This window comes from Seriola aureovittata, chromosome 2 (genome assembly GCF_021018895.1).
Source record: "Seriola aureovittata isolate HTS-2021-v1 ecotype China chromosome 2, ASM2101889v1, whole genome shotgun sequence".
In the NCBI taxonomy this organism is placed as follows: domain Eukaryota; kingdom Metazoa; phylum Chordata; class Actinopteri; order Carangiformes; family Carangidae; genus Seriola; species Seriola aureovittata.
The window spans coordinates 2505151-2522551 of record NC_079365.1 but is presented as its reverse complement, the minus strand read 5'-3'; the positions used below and the strand labels follow the sequence as shown (position 1 = coordinate 2522551).

General features: G+C 40.1%; 1 protein-coding gene and 1 non-coding gene across 3 annotated transcripts; both read left to right on the top strand.

Moving 5' to 3' along the window:
* Positions 1-3191: 3191 nt before the first annotated feature.
* LOC130182597 (casein kinase II subunit alpha) lies at positions 3192-16974 on the top strand. 2 transcript variants are annotated; one of them, XM_056397635.1, is made up of 14 exons: positions 3192-3343; positions 4436-4759; positions 4855-4966; positions 5072-5173; positions 5348-5410; positions 8238-8288; positions 8575-8634; positions 8929-9012; positions 9251-9361; positions 10505-10606; positions 10918-11018; positions 11453-11601; positions 11708-11797; positions 15431-16974. In XM_056397635.1, exons 2-14 carry the CDS (start codon positions 4659-4661, stop codon positions 15547-15549), a joined length of 1245 nt encoding a protein of 414 aa, XP_056253610.1. In that variant the 5' UTR covers positions 3192-3343; positions 4436-4658; the 3' UTR covers positions 15550-16974. The 2 variants fall into 2 exon arrangements, with proteins under 2 accessions (XP_056253610.1, XP_056253621.1); XM_056397646.1 differs by lacking the exon at positions 5348-5410.
* On the top strand, positions 8344-8480 carry LOC130162127 (small nucleolar RNA SNORA57). Its single transcript, XR_008826238.1, has one exon. It is a non-coding gene; the product is annotated as a small nucleolar RNA SNORA57 (small nucleolar RNA).
* Positions 16975-17401: the final 427 nt, after the last annotated feature.

Below are 17401 nucleotides of genomic sequence, written 5' to 3'. Positions count from 1 at the left end.
CCCCACAATCCACTATAGACCATCCTCGGGCCCAAGCTGAGCCCATTACCTTTCCTAGCAATCGAGCCATGGCCTCTGCAGGTCAGTGTCTCTCTACCATGAGCCCGATTGGAAAAATTAAAGGATAATGATAAAATTGAAAATTTTCTCATTACATTTGAATGCATTGCAATAGCATGCTGGTGGCTGAAATGGGTTGGGTGTTTCACTTAAAACCATTGTTAACTGGCAAAGCTAGAGGCACTTATGTACATATGGACATTGATGACTCCTTTGACTATGATAAGGTAAAGTCTGCCATTCTCTCAAAATATGACATTAACCCTGAGACCTACAGGCAACGGTTTTGCTCCCTAGAGGGAAAAACAAGCCAATTTGTTATCTCTGTGGACTAGAAGGCCTAACAAAGTCCATATGACCTACAAATTCACCTAAGATAACACAAATATACTTTGTGCCACGTCCTCATGAGCATGATCTTAAGAAGGACCAGTCTACTAAAATGACTCACATTGAAGTTAATGGAGCAACCCTCAAGGCCCTAATTGATTCTGGGAGTGATCAGACTCTTGTGCACAGGAAATTTGTATCACCCAATATTATCAGCACCAGAGACGACATCCCTTTAAATCAGTTGCTTTCTGTTTGGTCCAAGAGTATGCTTCCCTCTGCTGAAACAGGTGTATCAGTGACTTGATATTAGGAGCCTGAGGACCACGCTGTCTCATCCCCAAACTGATGGACTGACAGAGCGCTTGAATCAGACCTTGAAGCAGATGCTGTGGAAGTTTGTGAACAACAGTGGAACGGACTGGGATCAGTGGCTGCCATACCTCCTCTTTGCATACAGGTAAGTACCCCAAGCCTCCACTGGTGAGGGCATGAAGTACGAGGGCCTCTCTCACTGCTGAGAGAGATTTGGGAGGAAGACAAGGGAGGGGTGGATCTGTTAACAGTGTATACTATGTTGTCCAGATGAGGGAAAGATTGGAGAAAATGAGTGAGCTTGCCCAGTCACACATGGTGTAACCCAGTGGTCCTGGTGCCAAAGAGAAATGGTAGCACAAGGTTTTGCATTGACTTCAGGTACCTGAATTCAATTTCTCAGTTTGAGTCCTACCCAACACTGAGAACTGATGGCCTGTTGGAAGGCAAAATACTTAACTACTTTAGATCTGTCTGAGTTACTGACAGGTTCCACTCACTGAGCAGTCCAGAGGCTGACAGCCTTCAGGACACCATGGGATCTCTTCCAGTTCACGGTCCTGCCATTTGAGTTGCAGGGTGCTCCAGCGACCTTTCAGAGGCTTATGGACCAGGTACTTTGTGATTTTTCTGGTTTTGCTGCAGCATATTTGGATGACATTGTCATTTAGAGTACCCCTTTGGAGGAGCACCTGGAACATCTGCACTCTGTTCTGGACCGCCTCCACTCTGCCGGGCTGACTGTGAATCCATCGAAGTGCATCTTTGCTGCTGCTGAGACAGAGTACCTCGGTTATGTCATCAGAAATGGGTTGATAAGGCTGCAGGATAACCACATCCACGCCATCAAGGCATATCCTTTACCACAAACAAGGAGGAAGCTTCGATCCTCTCTAGGTACGGCTGGTATAAGCGCTTCATGCAATACTTTGCCAGTGCAGCTCTCACATTGGTGTCCCAATCAGATCCAGTGGACAGAGGAGGCCGTGGCAGCTTTTCAGGACATCCATAAATCACTGGGTAAGGAACCTGTTCTGTACAGTCCAAACTTTGATGAACATTTTACTCTTCAAACGGATGCTTCAGTAAGGCGTCTGGGGGCTGTGCTTCTCCAGGCACCAGGCAACCACCATCCAGTTGCTTACATCAGTCGGAAGCTGATCCTCAGAGAGGTTTGTTATTCAATGATGGAGAATGAGGCACTGGCTATTGAGTGGGCTCTCGACTCTCTCCGATACAATCTCCTGGGTAGAGAGTTCACCTTGGAGACGGATCACAAGGCACACCAGTGGATGGAAAGCATGACGGATACCAGTATAACTGTGGTAACGTGAAGAAATTTCCAAGAAATAACAGTCAAGTAAAAGAGGTATAATGGCAAGTTGCAGTGATATAATTGTTGGCTACTCGGAGTTACTGTAAAATATTGGGTAATTACAGAGGAAAACTGAAGCAGAATAAAAAGGCTTGGTTAGTCATTATATGGGAATTAATTGTTATAGTGGGCAGTATATCCCACATACAGGGTAATACAGGAGGGTCGTTTTTGTATAGGCTACTATTAATATGGAATTATTTAATTCATTGTTCCATTTATTATTTCATTCATTTTCCATGACTATTTTATTCATTCTTTCTTTCATTGTTTCATTAATAATTCACTATTTCCAAATATATAAATAATAAATTCATTATTGCATTGCAAAAAGGTTTGACTAATACTCATAGAGTATGAGGATGGAGAATGATGTCGGCCAAAGGGTTGACCACATGTATTTATCACACAGTAAAAAAACAAACAGCTGAATAGCTTATGTTTTAAAATGCAACATAAGAAAAACTCACAATGTGTTTATATCAGAGCAGATGTAATGAGTCTTAATCAATAAACTTTTCAAATCTTTTATCATATGGTCTGGAAAAAAGAAAATATTCGAGTTGTTAGTGTATTTATATATATATATATATATATAGATATATATATATATCTATATATATATATATATAAATATGTGTAGAGAGAGAGAGAGACATAGAGAGACTGAAAAAGTATAAAGAGAAATACAGTATTTCTTACTCTTGAACTAAGAGGAACGGTAAAAATAAAAACACTGAGAAATAAACGAATACATATTAAATGAAAACGGATTAGGTTCTGTTTACAAAAGTATGGCATTCTCAAAAATGCATCTGTGTGATAAGGTTTGTGTCAACATGGACGAATAATATTATTTATTTTTAATGAATTCTCAACTTTTTCTACTTATAGTATATGTCTTTCATCTTATTTCAATATTTCAACAACTAGTTTGAACCACAGTTGTTGTTTTTTTAAGTCCTTAAGAATTCCCCTTCACATTTCCATGACCCCATGACGTTTTCCACCAAGGTCAAGGAAACGTGGTTAGAAAGGAGATTATTTTGAATTTTCAGCCGCTGCCTTTTGCAATAGTTGTCCCTCCACGGCCCCCGTTTCAATACTCTGAGACGTTGGTGGATGTGGTCAGCCATTTTGTCGCTGATACAGCAGTGGTTACACACTGGCACAGACACACCGGCGACGGAGGGGGCGAGAGCCGTTGGCCTGACAAAACTCAGCTTGTTGGGAAGCATTTCGCTCTTCGAAGTGATCAAGGGGGTAAATATCAACTCCTGAATTTTCTCTGCTTTTGACAATACGGGCTCATATTCTCTGTGATAATTTGAGAGCGCAAACGTTACCCGTGCTAATGTTAGCAACAAGGCTAGTAACTAGGGCCCACCTCGAGCCAATAAGTTTTCAACACCTTTTGCTTGCACCGAAATAAGAAATTATAGTTTCGTTGTCGTCGGAAAATGTAGCCCCTTCCACCATCGTCTGAAACTAATTTCATAACACCCTAAAATCTTCAGTTTTTATACAAATGTCGATAGAACTTTACATAGCGGATGTCTGTTAATTTTCAGTGAGTAACTGTATACTGCTAACTTTTGAACATAAACTGGTTCGAATGATTCATGTACCCATCATTGTGCCTTTGGACGCAAAATGACTGTGGGAGCCCTTAGTGAAAGTCAAATTTTCACTGAATTTAATGTTGATTGGTCTAGCAAGCTAATGCCTAATGGGGCAATTGATCGGGTCGATCTGGAAAATATATCCATTCATGTTGCGGCGGTGGATTACAAACAATTAAATCTCCAGTTATTAACTGTTACTTAGACCTATGAATTATGATTACTGGCGAGTCTCATTGGAATAGATGATACATTGGAACAGTCCATATCATTGGGTATTTGACGTGTGGTTGTATTAGGTACTTATTCATAGTCAGTGTATCAGTGTTTGGAGAAGCAGGCAGGAGTACCAGCGCAGAGGCTGAGCAGTGTACTACCGTGGAGGGGGACCTATGGGGTTTGTGAGCTTAGAGAGCAAAACAGTACTAGCAGTTAAAGGTTTGCTAGCTTAAGCTAGCCTTGCAGCAGTGAACTTGGCATTTTCGTCAATGTCAACAAAGGGATGTGTTAATACATAATGAATACATGACTTTTCTGATAAATTAATAAGGGGGCATTGTCAAACAAACTGGTGCGGGGCTTTGTGGCTTTTCTTCATTTGATATAATTGTAAATGTATGGCTGGAGACACTGCATACACCAGCGATGAAGGTACTGCAATACTGTGATGTAGCGGGATGAATCAGGAATTCAATTTCTCTAATCTTTAATTTTCTCCCAACTTCTATGTTAGCTATTCCACCGTGCCCCTGGTGCCCCCCCCTTCCCCCTCCCCCCGTCCTCAAACAACCCCCCTTCCCCCCTTCCACCCCCCCAAAAAACCCTTGGCCTGTTGGGATCAACCTCCCTTGTTCCCTACCTCCCCTTGTCTTCCTATCTTCCACCCATCCTCCCTGAACTCCAACCGTCCTCTGCTGCAATAAGATCTCTCCATCCCATCCGCCAAGCTGTCGGACATGTCAGGACCAGTGCCGAGCCGGGCCCGTGTGTACACTGAGGTCAACACCCACCGGCCCAGGGAGTACTGGGACTACGAGTCCCATGTAGTTGAATGGGGGTAAATACCTTGCTGACCCTCACATAATTCTTGCAACATGCTGTTTGGGAATGCTTTAACCCGGCTGATGTATGGTTGTGATTTTTCCTCCGCAGAAACCAGGATGACTTTCAGTTAGTGCGGAAGCTAGGGCGTGGCAAGTACAGTGAAGTTTTTGAGGCAATCAACATCACCAATAATGAGAAAGTTGTGGTGAAGATACTGAAGGTAAATCTATCCAGAGACAGAGGTGTAGATTGAGTCAGTGACTCTGATTGAATGATAAGGCTCTATCCTCAACTCCATCTAACTGTCTATTCCTTTTCCCTTTAGCCTGTGAAGAAAAAGAAAATCAAGCGTGAGATTAAGATTTTGGAGAATTTACGCGGAGGTCCTAACATCATCTCCCTCATAGATATTGTGAAAGACCCTGTAGTAAGTAAAGTATAATTTTTTTTTTCATGAACACTCTAATCTTTGGTCATGGTTATAGCAAATTCTATATTTGAATAATATCTATATTTTTGTGTGTTTTCCTGATAACATGTTTTAACATTTTATGAAAAAACAAACTGTTGGGGTTCTGAAATATGATTACTGTACCAATAGCGTGGTGAGCCCACCACCTGTGCAAGCTTATCGATTTCACTTGGGTTGGAGAAGTATGTGTCTGTAAGTACTAAGTGAGCTGTGGCTTTAAGTTAGATGTATCTAAGCATTTATAGTCTTGTACTCCTAACTTGTGCCAGGGCTTTCTCTAAAAATGGAACAACAGTGCATTGTTATTATATTATGATATGCCAGTGCCATCATAAACATTTATAATCCATATAGATTCAATTCTGTTTTGAATTTAAAAAAAGAGCAGATTGCAGGATGGCAGTCCTAGTGGATCAATGTGTAGGAAAGTGATACAAAAACTACATTTAAAATAGAGTGCATTACTAATGATAATATCATCTTTAAAAATTGAATGAGAAGTTGAATGAAGGGCTCGGCAATAAGACCAAACTGAGACTGAGTGATTGAGTTACACCACTGGTCAACTGAATGCTGTGTGGCACGAACAGTTTCTATGAGAGGGGCGTGTAGAACCTGAAGAGTTATCAACTTAGCCCGTTTGTTGCTAGATTGCTTGTTGCAAGAGACTTTTTTGCCAAAAAAAAGCACCTAATGACTTTTTAGGTATACCTTAGCTACCTTCCATAGAGAAGATGCACCAGCAGATGTTTAAGTGGGCCCGACCATCTGGAACGACCGTTCATCACACAAGATAATTGAACTTCTAACTTCATTATTGCATAAGAAACACTGTAGTGATGGGAATTCTAGGTCTTTTTAGTGAGTCAGATAGTTTAGCTCAGTTCTGCAAACAGTTCTTCATTTAGGAGCACTTCTGGCCTTTATAATTCAGCCAAATTTAGCAATGTTTTTATATTTGATTGGTATAGTGTAAATATACTAAACATAATCTCCAGAATACCATTATTTTACATTATGTTTTGTATAAAAACATTAATGTAGAAACATCAAAAAATAATACATGTGTGTAATGAGTGGCCCTGCTCCCCCTTTTAACCTAATGGTGTGGTCTAGAGGTAGGCGATCTCATGAACTTATATCATGGACAATTTTACTTTGGCATGTGATCTACTTTTCAGATGAATCATACAGTTCGCGTCATTAAAAGGTGCTATATTAAGAAATTTTCATTTCAAAAGTTCAGTGGCTGCTAACCAGACCGTTTTCATGTTAAACAACTAGCCTGCTAGCTGCAGCATGTACAGCAACTGAACTTTCACATCAAAACACATATAGCACCTAATGAATAAATAACAGAGCTGCTCAATGAATACTCTATATGAACCAAGCAAAAAGTGTGATTGGTTGTGACACAATTTGTAAACAGAAGACAGCATCATGGGTGACGAATAATGGCGGTCAGACAAGCATCCAAAGGAGTATAAAAACGGCAAAAAGATGATATTAGTTGTCAACAGCGGGTATACAACAGTTTTCAACTATGTCCTAAATTTTGAACATTGACCATATGTGGTCCAGCCACATGCTAGATTTTGACCCCTTTTTTTCAGACAAAATTTGATTCAAAAATAGTTTTCTTTATTAAAACTCTACACTATATTTGTGCAAGATCAACATCAGATCAATAATAACCTGACTGGTTATATGTGGTGACACTGCAAAATTAGGCAGCTTAAGTCTACTGTTTAGTAGCTGGGGTTTTGGAATCGGGATAGGAGCTAGCATCAGAATCTTGAATGTTGCTCCCCTTCCTCTTCCAACAGGTTTGTTCTAACTGTACTCTTACGCCTAGTAGAGCGGTCTTTGTACCTGGATGGCTCAGGCCACCCAATCAGAACCTTCTGCAGTTGAAGTAAATAAAGGTCCAACCAGCTATTTGAGGAGATAATGTAAACTGTTGTGAATCTGTTGTAAACACCCCCTGATGACATAACAGAAATGTATTCATGCCAAGTCATTTGGAAAGAGAAACGGCCAATGGAAAAGTCCAACACTCAGTCACCAATGGTATAACTTCACCACTCACCCAACTATGTAACTCAGTCATTGACAAAGAAACAACAACAGTCATTCTCTTCTTTGTATTTGTGTGAAAAAATGAAAATGAGACTCACCTGTCGCCACCTGAGATAATCTATAGTGTTTGATGATGCAATTTGTTGATGAACCAGTTGACAGAAGATGCATTACAGACAAATGGTGTTTTATTGAAAAAACACAAGTAAAAACTACATAAGATTTTCAGCTTCCTTTTACATCATTGTAAATTGAATACCTTTTGATTTGCAGTTTTAATCCATTACTTGGACTGTTGACTTGGGCCCTGGCAACTTGTGATTTTAGATGCAGATTGATAGCATATAAAGTAATACATAGCAGTTAGTTCACACTGTAAGCAACAAATGATCGTTTGTGAAAAAATGGTCAGCAGTTTTAGTGTCAAAATAATTAGCCAGCAAGTACTAAGTACACTGCATTAAAAGAAAAGAAAAGACTTATATTAACCCAACATTGGATTCAATGTTAAAAGTCTTGTTTTGGAGATGTCAATTAACTAGAATTTAAAATCAAACTGTAGAAATAGCCCGTCCTGAATGGCTGTATTTCCTTTCATCAGTGGTGAAGCTGGTGAGTTAAAAATCAAAACAAGAGAAATTGTAATTGCTGAAATTTGAATGCCTAGTGACAGCCAATATCTGTCCTAATGACTGTTCATATGCTGGCTGAGATTCCCTGCTCACTCATGTCTACAGGAAACAAACAGACATAATGAAATTTAGCCATAGTGTTGCTCACAGTGTGGCTGCCTAGTTGGTTCATACAGCATTTGCATTAGTGCCATAACTTATTACAGTGTTACTGTTTCAGCCAAACAGATGAATTTAACTGCACGTGTTAGTAGATATTGTTGGTTGAGACGGCAACATATCAAATAAACACCTATTATATTTTGCAGTCCCGCACACCCGCTTTGGTCTTTGAACATGTCAACAACACAGACTTCAAGGTAGGAACTAAACTTTTCTTAATTTATAAACCTTTGTTGTGTGAGATAATGGATACCTCCTTTCTTGGCATACTAGTGGTTTTTCTGTACACGTGTGTGTATGTGATGGAGGAAAATAAAAGTCCAGTGTTATGTCTTCGGTGCCAGAAAGTCAACCATCTTCTGGTTCTATCCTCAGTCACTGGCACAATCCTACCAGGTGCTGTCTGATGTCTGACTGTTCCATCAATGTGTGCTGTCTATTACCAGTACAATAGAAAGACTAATTACTTGTTTTGGTTTCCAGCAACTGTACCAGACCCTGACAGACTATGACATCCGGTTCTACATGTACGAGATCCTCAAAGTGAGTCCTCCAGCCGTCTCTTGGTTCATAATGTGTTCCCTCTAAACACCCTGAGGCTGGTGAAGCATTAGGTCCTCAGATGAGAGTTAAATGCATTTTGAAAGAAGCTTGTTTGTTGTCTTTGTTTTGTTTGGTTTTTGTTAATGCTTTGGTTCTCATATAGTTTCAAACCTCGCCTCTGGTTTTTCCATCAACACCTTGTGTGTTGTCCGGTATTTTGTTGCTGTTTTAAAATTTCTGGGTAGAAAACCTTTTGACCGATGGATGACAAGGCCCTGCTGCTCTTTTTTATAGGCCCTGGACTACTGCCACAGCATGGGAATAATGCATAGAGATGTGAAGCCACATAACGTGATGATTGATCATGAACACCGCAAGGTGAGTGATGAACACAATCGCTGTTTGTGCCCCTTTGGCCAAAACAAAAAAATATCTGAAATATTAAATTGAACTATTAACCAAGTTTAATCTTTATTGTTGTTGTGTAGCTTTTTGTTTGCCTGTTCTTTGCTGCCTTTTTGTGCTTGGACTCATTAATTCAGTAAGTTTTCATTTACTTTGCTTTGTTGAACAATAATACATGAGCTCTCTAACTGCTTCATTTCTTTGTCTGTAGTTACGCCTTATTGACTGGGGTCTGGCAGAGTTTTACCATCCAGGACAGGAGTATAATGTCAGAGTCGCCTCTCGCTACTTTAAAGGACCTGAGCTCTTAGTGGACTATCAGGTATGCCTGTGTGCTAGTATGCTTCAGGTGGATTTTAATTATGTCATTGGTGTTAACTGAGAGCCTTTTGTAAGTCCTTATGCTTTGTTCCTGATTTATCAGTTACACACAATCTGAAACACTGCTGGGCACATCTAAGTGTTTCAGAGGGGAGTTGCAGATGGTGCATCTCAAAGCTCTTGTCCTTGCATTTATAAGGGCCAGAGTACAAAGGATGCTAGAGCTAGAAAGGTCTCTGTCACTGAAGGTGCAAGAAACCTAATGCTTTTGTAGAGATTATTATTATTATTATTATTATTATTCTGCTGGGAAAATGCATTTTTTAGGGGCTCTGGCTGCTTGAAAACTCATGAAAAAAACAATCTCTGAGGCCTTTATGGAGTGTAAAAACTCACAAAACCTTGCACCCATGTTCAGACTGAGTATTTCAATTTGATATTGCAATTGGGCATGAAAGTGGCACTTCGGCTTTTTGAGTTGTGCTTGAAAACAAACAAAATGTTGCACATGGATCTCAATATCTGAAGTGAGTGTGATGATTTGCTGCTGTATTCTTGCAAACACTGATCTCTTGCTTGTTCAGCCTGGGAGGAGGGGTCAGTGGTTGAATGGTGTTTCCAAACAGCAATCGACAAAACCTGCTATTGTATCCCTTTAAATTTGTCTTTTTTATCATCACTTGAAGAAACTAGGGAGTGAAATTACTGGATCATCCACCACATACACAGTAGAGAGCAGAGCAGAGAACCCGAATCACACTTAGTCAGTCATAGTCAGTTCCCAGTTTGGAGAAGAAGGCAGGAGTACTGCCACAGAAGCTGAGCATTACACTTGTGTAGAGGGCGACAGCAGAACAAACATGTTTGAGTCACCTGGTCAAGTGTAAGCTATATTTTGAATATTTTCACAGCTTTATTTTGCTGTCAAACAGCCCTTTCTTTGGCACTACGTTTTCCCAACTTCTATATTCCTCAGCATAAGCGCACTTGCGCTGACCATTGTATTACGCTACAGATTAACCACAGTGATTTGCATTATTTGTCATCTCTTCTACAAACCAAAAAAATATCGGCCTGGATAGAATTTCATTTTCCTGTTTTCATTTGATCAGCGCTCTTTTAAGACGTGTCCTGTGTGTTTCAGATGTATGACTACAGTCTGGATATGTGGAGCCTTGGCTGTATGCTGGCGAGCATGATCTTCAGGAAGGAGCCCTTCTTCCATGGCCATGACAACTATGACCAGGTAAACACAAAGCAGGGTTGGATGTTGGGGCAGAATTCTCCTGTTGAACATCTACAGTCCTTAAATAATAAAAAAAAAAAAAGTAAATACATAAATAAATAAATAAATAAAATAAATAAATAAATAAATAAGCAGCTCCGTCAAACTATGACTAAAATGGAAAGTTGACCCAAAATTGGTATTATTCCCCCATTGTTATTGTGGTTATTTTTTTTTTAAAACAGCATTGGCATATTTCTAGCCTCAGATCTCATCAGTGGTGACCCAGCCAGTATTTTATTTAAGGTGACTAGCTGTTTGTTTCCCTCTAGTTGGTGAGAATAGCCAAGGTTCTGGGAACTGAAGACCTGTACGACTACATTGACAAGTACAACATTGAGCTGGAACCTCGCTTCAATGACATTCTGGGAAGGTGAGAGCTGTTACCGCAGTAACATGATGATGATGGTGTCATCATGACTGTGCAGGCTTTTGTTTTGTTACTATTCTTAGCATTTACATAGGAAAGGAAGAGCTACGATGCATTCAGAAAGTGTTCACACCCCTTCACGTCTTTTTTTATGCGGCAGCCTGCTGCTAAAATCATCGGTTTACTCTCAACCCCATAATGACAAAGTGAAAACAGAATTTAGAATTCTTTGCAGATTTATGAAAAAGGAAAAAGTGAAATATGCCTTTGACATAAATATTCAGACCCCTTGCTTTGATACTTGAAATTTCATGTTCCTTCCAGTTTTCTTACTTTGTTGGTTTGATTGTCACAGTTGTCTTTCTAAAAGACTCTGCTTCCTTCTTTCTAAATTGATTTGAGAATTCAGTGTTTTTTATTTTGCTTTTTCCATACAGGCATTCACGTAAGCGGTGGGAGAGGTTCGTCCACAGTGAGAACCAGCACTTGGTCAGCCCTGAGGCTCTGGATTTCTTGGACAAGCTGCTGCGCTATGACCACCAAGCCCGGCTGACCGCCCATGAGGCCATGGATCACCCTTACTTCTGTGAGCCCTCATAAAACACCCTGTGGTTATGATTATAAAAATGTAATCAAAATCAGTGATGGCAAAGACAGAATAAGTGATTTATTTATATTTGTTGTCCCCACAGTCCCCATTGTGAAAGATCAGTCTCGTGTGGCCGGATCAGCCAACTTGCCCAGTGGGAATACAGCTGTTAGCACAGCCAGCATGATCACTGGTGAGAACACACGAACATGACAAACTTATTATTCTGCAACAATATCTTCTAGATAAAAGATTAGGCGGGATCACTCGTAATCCATCATGTATTTGTGTTGCAGCAAACTCAGTATTAAAGCTTTGATTTTATTCTTGTAGTTTTGACTAAAATTCCTGGTAGAATTTTCCTCTACCGTTTCGCTGAGGTGTTGGAGTAGAGCTTTGTTTGCAGCTCTGTGTCTCATGCTGGAGCACTGCGCAGCACAAACACAGAGACCCGGCTCTTTGTGACAATGGAGAAAACTAAACTTATAAAATAACAAATTACCAATAAGAGAACTGTTAAAGTACTGGATCAATAAGCAGTATCATAAAAGTAGGATTAAAGGATTAAAATCTTAATGATACCCGTCCTCATCAGTTATCTATTATCATCTTCCTTTGAATATAAGAGGTTTAGATAATTGTTGTACACTGGGCCTGGAGTTTGGTTGATGAAAAAAAAGAAGAAATAAAAAAAGTGATGAGCAGAGATATATTCTGGTTTGTGAAACATGTAACTTGAAGAGTGCTTCATTTTGTCTCTACTAGGGGTGGGCGATATGGCAAAAATATCATATCACGATTTTTTAAAAATAAAATCACGATTTCGATTTTATCACGATCTTAAATTGTAAAAAGAAAAACAGACAATTTAGACCAAAGAACCTTTCTTAACAGATTTTATTTCAAATAGTCGCAGTGTTGCCTGCATGTGCAAACAACGTAAGGTTTAAGGTAAACAACAACAACATTCAACAAGTGCACTCTTGCAAAAGTAGTAACAGAAAGTAAAGTCGTGTTACCACCCGACGTGCGAACGGTTTCTGTGCAAACTTTGCAAATTACATTTGCTTGCGCTTGATCAGTTGCGGAAAATCCAAACCAATTCCATATAATGGAGGTGGAATTTTTTTTAGCGACCAACTCCGTTTGGCTTTCAGCCATCGCTCTCCATGTGCTACGGCTACACACACAAACAAGGAGGCGGGTAGGAAAGCGTGTCACTGCCTGTAATTCGCTATGATTGGTCGGTCAGGTTGACGACGTTAATACGTCTGGTGCGTCGGTGCATCAGCATAGAACTGCAGTTTATAGAATGTGCCCAAGACGATCCCACGATCTCTGCAGTTTGAAAGATCGTCTTCACGTTGTAATCCTTCACGATCTAATATCGTCATATCGCCCACCCCTAGTCTCTACCATTGCAGTGCACCCTAACACACATGTTCATGTGACCTGCTAGATAGCACATTTAGTTGTGGGCAAAAAGGCAGTAGTGTTGTTTCATTCACAATGGAGGTGAAAGCTTTATTGCTAGCAAAGTTGAGGTTAGAATTGATAAACCTAGTAATTCTACCTCCATTGTGACCATCATCAGCTATAACACTTACTCATATTGGCAAGTACTCTGTTAAATATTGTTATTACACAGATATCACTGCATTAACAAACTCAGTGAACATTAGAAAAATAGTGGCAGCAAGCACAGCGCTAAATCCTGAGAAGGAAACTATCGGGTGCACAGTGGTAGCTGAGTCACCAAAGTGAAGGAGTTGCCAGCCCTTGCACGTCTGCAAGTCTTGATATTTAATATGGGCAAACAACTGACGTGTGTCAGCTGTAAAGCTATCAGTGTAAGAAACAGTGGTAAAATGGACCATACGTATATTAACAGCTGAAGTTACAACATGATTGATGAGATACGCCTGTGAATGAACCACCATAGGGGGAGGCTACATGCCATCAGCAACACATCCACAAATAACAAAAGTAGACATTCAAGGATTGTCCAAGCTATTTGTAAATTCAGATCTTTGAGATGCATTGAATGATGTATGGTATGAAGAACCACCTTTTCTTTATAGAAAATGTTTTGTTCTTATCGTTCTACTTATTTCCTAGCTAATTTGGTAAACAAAGTCATAGAGACTCTTATTTTCTGCCTTTAGCCTTTGTGTGTTATACAAGTGTTTGCTCTTTAACGCCTAATTTTGCCATTTGCTCATCCGTTGCTGATGTCATGTAGCCACTCCCCCTATGGTTGGTTCATTCACAGATGCATCCCATCTGTGTGTGTGTGTGTGTGTATATGTGTGTATGTATGTATATATATATATATATATATATATATATATATACACACATTGCTACTTTGGCTCTGCAGCTGCCTGTCTCTGGTCTGTAGTCAGCACTCTGGTCTGGAGCAATGTCTCGCCCATAGCACGATCTGATTGGTTAGATGTCACATATAATAGCCTATCACTGAAGGCTGCTGTGCACAGATGGACACAGACTAGAGTAGCTGCAGTTAATGAGCAGATAGGGTTAACGAGCAGAGCTGTGTGTTGAAGATAAGACAGCAGACATCACTGAAGCTGTAATAAACATCGCAATCCTCCACACTGAGGTTACAACAACATCACACTGATGAAAACGTTCACCTGTTGGACAGAGAGAGGTCTCTGAGTAAGCATGTTACATTTTAAAAGGGGAAGGGGGAACATCTTATTTGGTGATGATAATAATAATATATGATAAAACTATTAAATTAAATGTAAATGGAGCGGCTGTGGCTCAGGAGGTAGAGCGGGTCGTCCACTATTTAGAAGGTAGGTGGTTCAATCCCCGGCTCCTCCAGGCCACATGTCGAAGTGTCCTTGGGCAAGATACTGAACCCCTCTTTGCCCCTGATGGCTGTTCCATCAGTGTATGAGTGTGATGTATGAATGTGTGAGTGTATTGGTGAATGTGTAAGTATTTTAAAGCGCTTTGAGTGGTCAACAAGACTAGAAAATCGCTATGTAAGTGGAAGTCCATTTAGCATTTAACTATTAAAGAGCATCATTAGGTTGCCAGGTGAATCAGTTCACAGGTGATAACTGCACCGAAAGCAGCTGATTAATTACAGTCAAGCACTTTGCAGTCTGTGCATATAAACTGATAATTACTAATATACTGTCAGTTTATTAGGAACATCCAGCTAAAACTGGTGTAGTTTAATACAACAGTCCTGCAGTGAATGCTCCTTCATGAAGGTTATAATGTTCAGTTTATAATAAAATTGTTTTAGTCAGTTGTAGATTTATCTGTATGATCATTATGGAGGATGTAGTGTGTGTGTGTAGCTGTATTATACCATACAAAGGTGTTTCTGTTATCAAGCCCACTTTCACTGAAATAATATAGATGTTGAGTGTCCTTATATGACAGCAGTTTTGTGTTGGCATATTGGTTCCAAATATTGTTTATCAGTCTCCTTGATTACCAATAATCGGTAAAGGCCCTGAAAAAACATTTCAGTAGATCCCTAATACATATATATATATATTGTCTGAGCAATGTTTCTTATGCTGATAGCTTACAGCTGAAAAATGCTAGTTGTTTGCCCCATATTAAATATCAAGACTATTCAAGTGTGAGTGCTGCATTTCCTTTATCTCAATGAACAGAACATTAGTATTGGATATCTTTGCTGTAAAAAAGTGCTTTGTATGGGGACTGGGTGGAAGAGATAAGTGACACATTTATTAAATAGTGGTTCCTGCTCAGAAATGAGCATACAGTCTGTTGTGCTAGTTTTCTAATGGTCTCTCTGGATCTCATTTTTCAGGTATCTCTGCCTTGCCAGCCTCCACTGCCCTGGGCCCTCTCATTGGCACGCCGGTCCTGTCTGCTGCCACCAATGCCCTGAGCACCCCGGTGCCCGCTGCTGCCGGTGCCCCACAGTGACACCCCATCTAAATCCTCATCTCTCCCATCTCCACCACCACCACCACCCAGCTCGGGTGAAGAACTAGACAGGTGCCATTCTGCCAGCCCTCACCACACCCTGTCTAACTCAGTGTAACCCTGGCTGGAGGACACTGTCGTCAAAGAAAAAAAAAAGTTTCAGCATTCCTTTCCTTCCTTGAATGAACGTGTTAACCTGACATCTGAAATGAATGTTCTGTGTAACTGAAATATACAGATAATCCCTCCATTTTCTCACAAGCTGTAGTGATTACATGGGTGTGTGTTTGTGTGGTGAGTCTGAGAACGAGTGTTGTCCATGGCGGATTTGGGTCTCATGACCCGCCCAGCCCCACCCTGTGTTTTAGTTTGGACAGTGAAGGCACTGGTCAATAAGTACATCAACAGAAGGCAAAAGAAAAAAGATGTTCAAGAGGAGCACATCCTGTGTAGTTCACTACTGCAACTTTGTCATAAACAACATCTGATGAAAACACTCAGTTTACCTCCCGAGACCAGTCTTTACACCCTCCATGTTGCAGCATTTTGGAAGTGTTTGGTGCTGTCCTGTGCTCCAGCTGTATGTGAACGCAATGACACTTGAACACTTTCTCTGCCTGAGTAGTCCTGTCTTGCCTTTCTTACCACACCAGATCACCAGTCTTCTTTTGATAATACGACTCCCCGTCATGTCATCCATTATTAAACTGTTTTGTATTGCAATGTTGTGGACTGCTGGATAAGGTTCATTACCATCAGGTGGTTTGATCAACTCTAGTGTTGTACTCTGATCTCTTAAGAAACCAGGTAAAGTTCATTCAGGTTCTCAAAGAAAGTTTCTCAAATGTGCTGCTTTCCAGATCCTTGAACTGCTTCAAGTGGCTTTTCTTGAATTACTCCAAGACATAACCAAAGTTTACCCAGATGGTTGGAAGAAGAGACTCAGACCTAGTTTTATTTTGTGGAAGTTACTTATGGAGACGCCTTGACACAGGTTGAAAGTGTGGGTTCTAGTGAATAAGATCACGGCATGATACAATAATCATCTGCAGGTGACTGAAGTGCTATTAGTGTTGTGACACGGGTGAGCTTAGTGATGAGTAATACAGTTAATTGGCCTTCACCACCATGTTGAGGGAAGTATTGAAGTTGAATTGTTGAATAGCACTTGAAGGGTAGCGTGTTGCGCAGTGTTTTAGTGTCAGAGTTTGAAAGTTTAAGTTTTAGACCCTGCAGTACATACGCATACTTTTATTTTCCCATTACAAAACCTTATAATGCAAATAAATCAGAAAATGTATACGTTGACCTGTGAACAGAGCAGTTCGAGTCCCTACATCACTGTATATATTTTTATGTTCTTATGTAGACGACTAGTATTTGAAAATATTTGTGTAAATAAACACGTGTTTTATTTATCAGGTACATCTGACTGATTTATATGTCATGTTCATACAGACCACTCTTCTCACACACACTTTCCACACAGCATCAAGGTTACAGAGTGCATATGATCATTTTTTAAAACAATGCTATGTTTAAAAGGATAACTTCAAAGTTTTTCAAAGTCTCTTTACACATTCTTTCTAAACCTAAATACACACTGAGTCATGGGTTGCTGTAGGTGTCCCTCCTGTTCACACTGGCTGAGGTGATCCCTTCATAATGTCACACTTAAAGACAGGAACAAAGCCACAGTCCTGGCTCTGTGTGAAAATGGATTCTGTAGTATGTATCTGAACTTGAGGTTTCTACAGGCTCACTTAGACAAATCTAGTTGGTATCGCCTTTTACAAAGTTCCGTGTTGGTGTTTGTTTGTTAATTACAACGACTGATAACTTGGAATGTACA

Coding starts and splice junctions, on each gene's coding strand:
- LOC130182597 (XM_056397635.1), top strand. CDS start 4,659: ATGTCAGGACCAGTGCCGAGCCGGGCCCGTGTGTACACTGAGGTCAAC. Junction 4,967..5,071: donor TTGTGGTGAAGATACTGAAG/GTAAATCTATCC, acceptor TTTTCCCTTTAG/CCTGTGAAGAAAAAGAAAAT. Junction 9,013..9,250: donor TTGATCATGAACACCGCAAG/GTGAGTGATGAA, acceptor CTTTGTCTGTAG/TTACGCCTTATTGACTGGGG.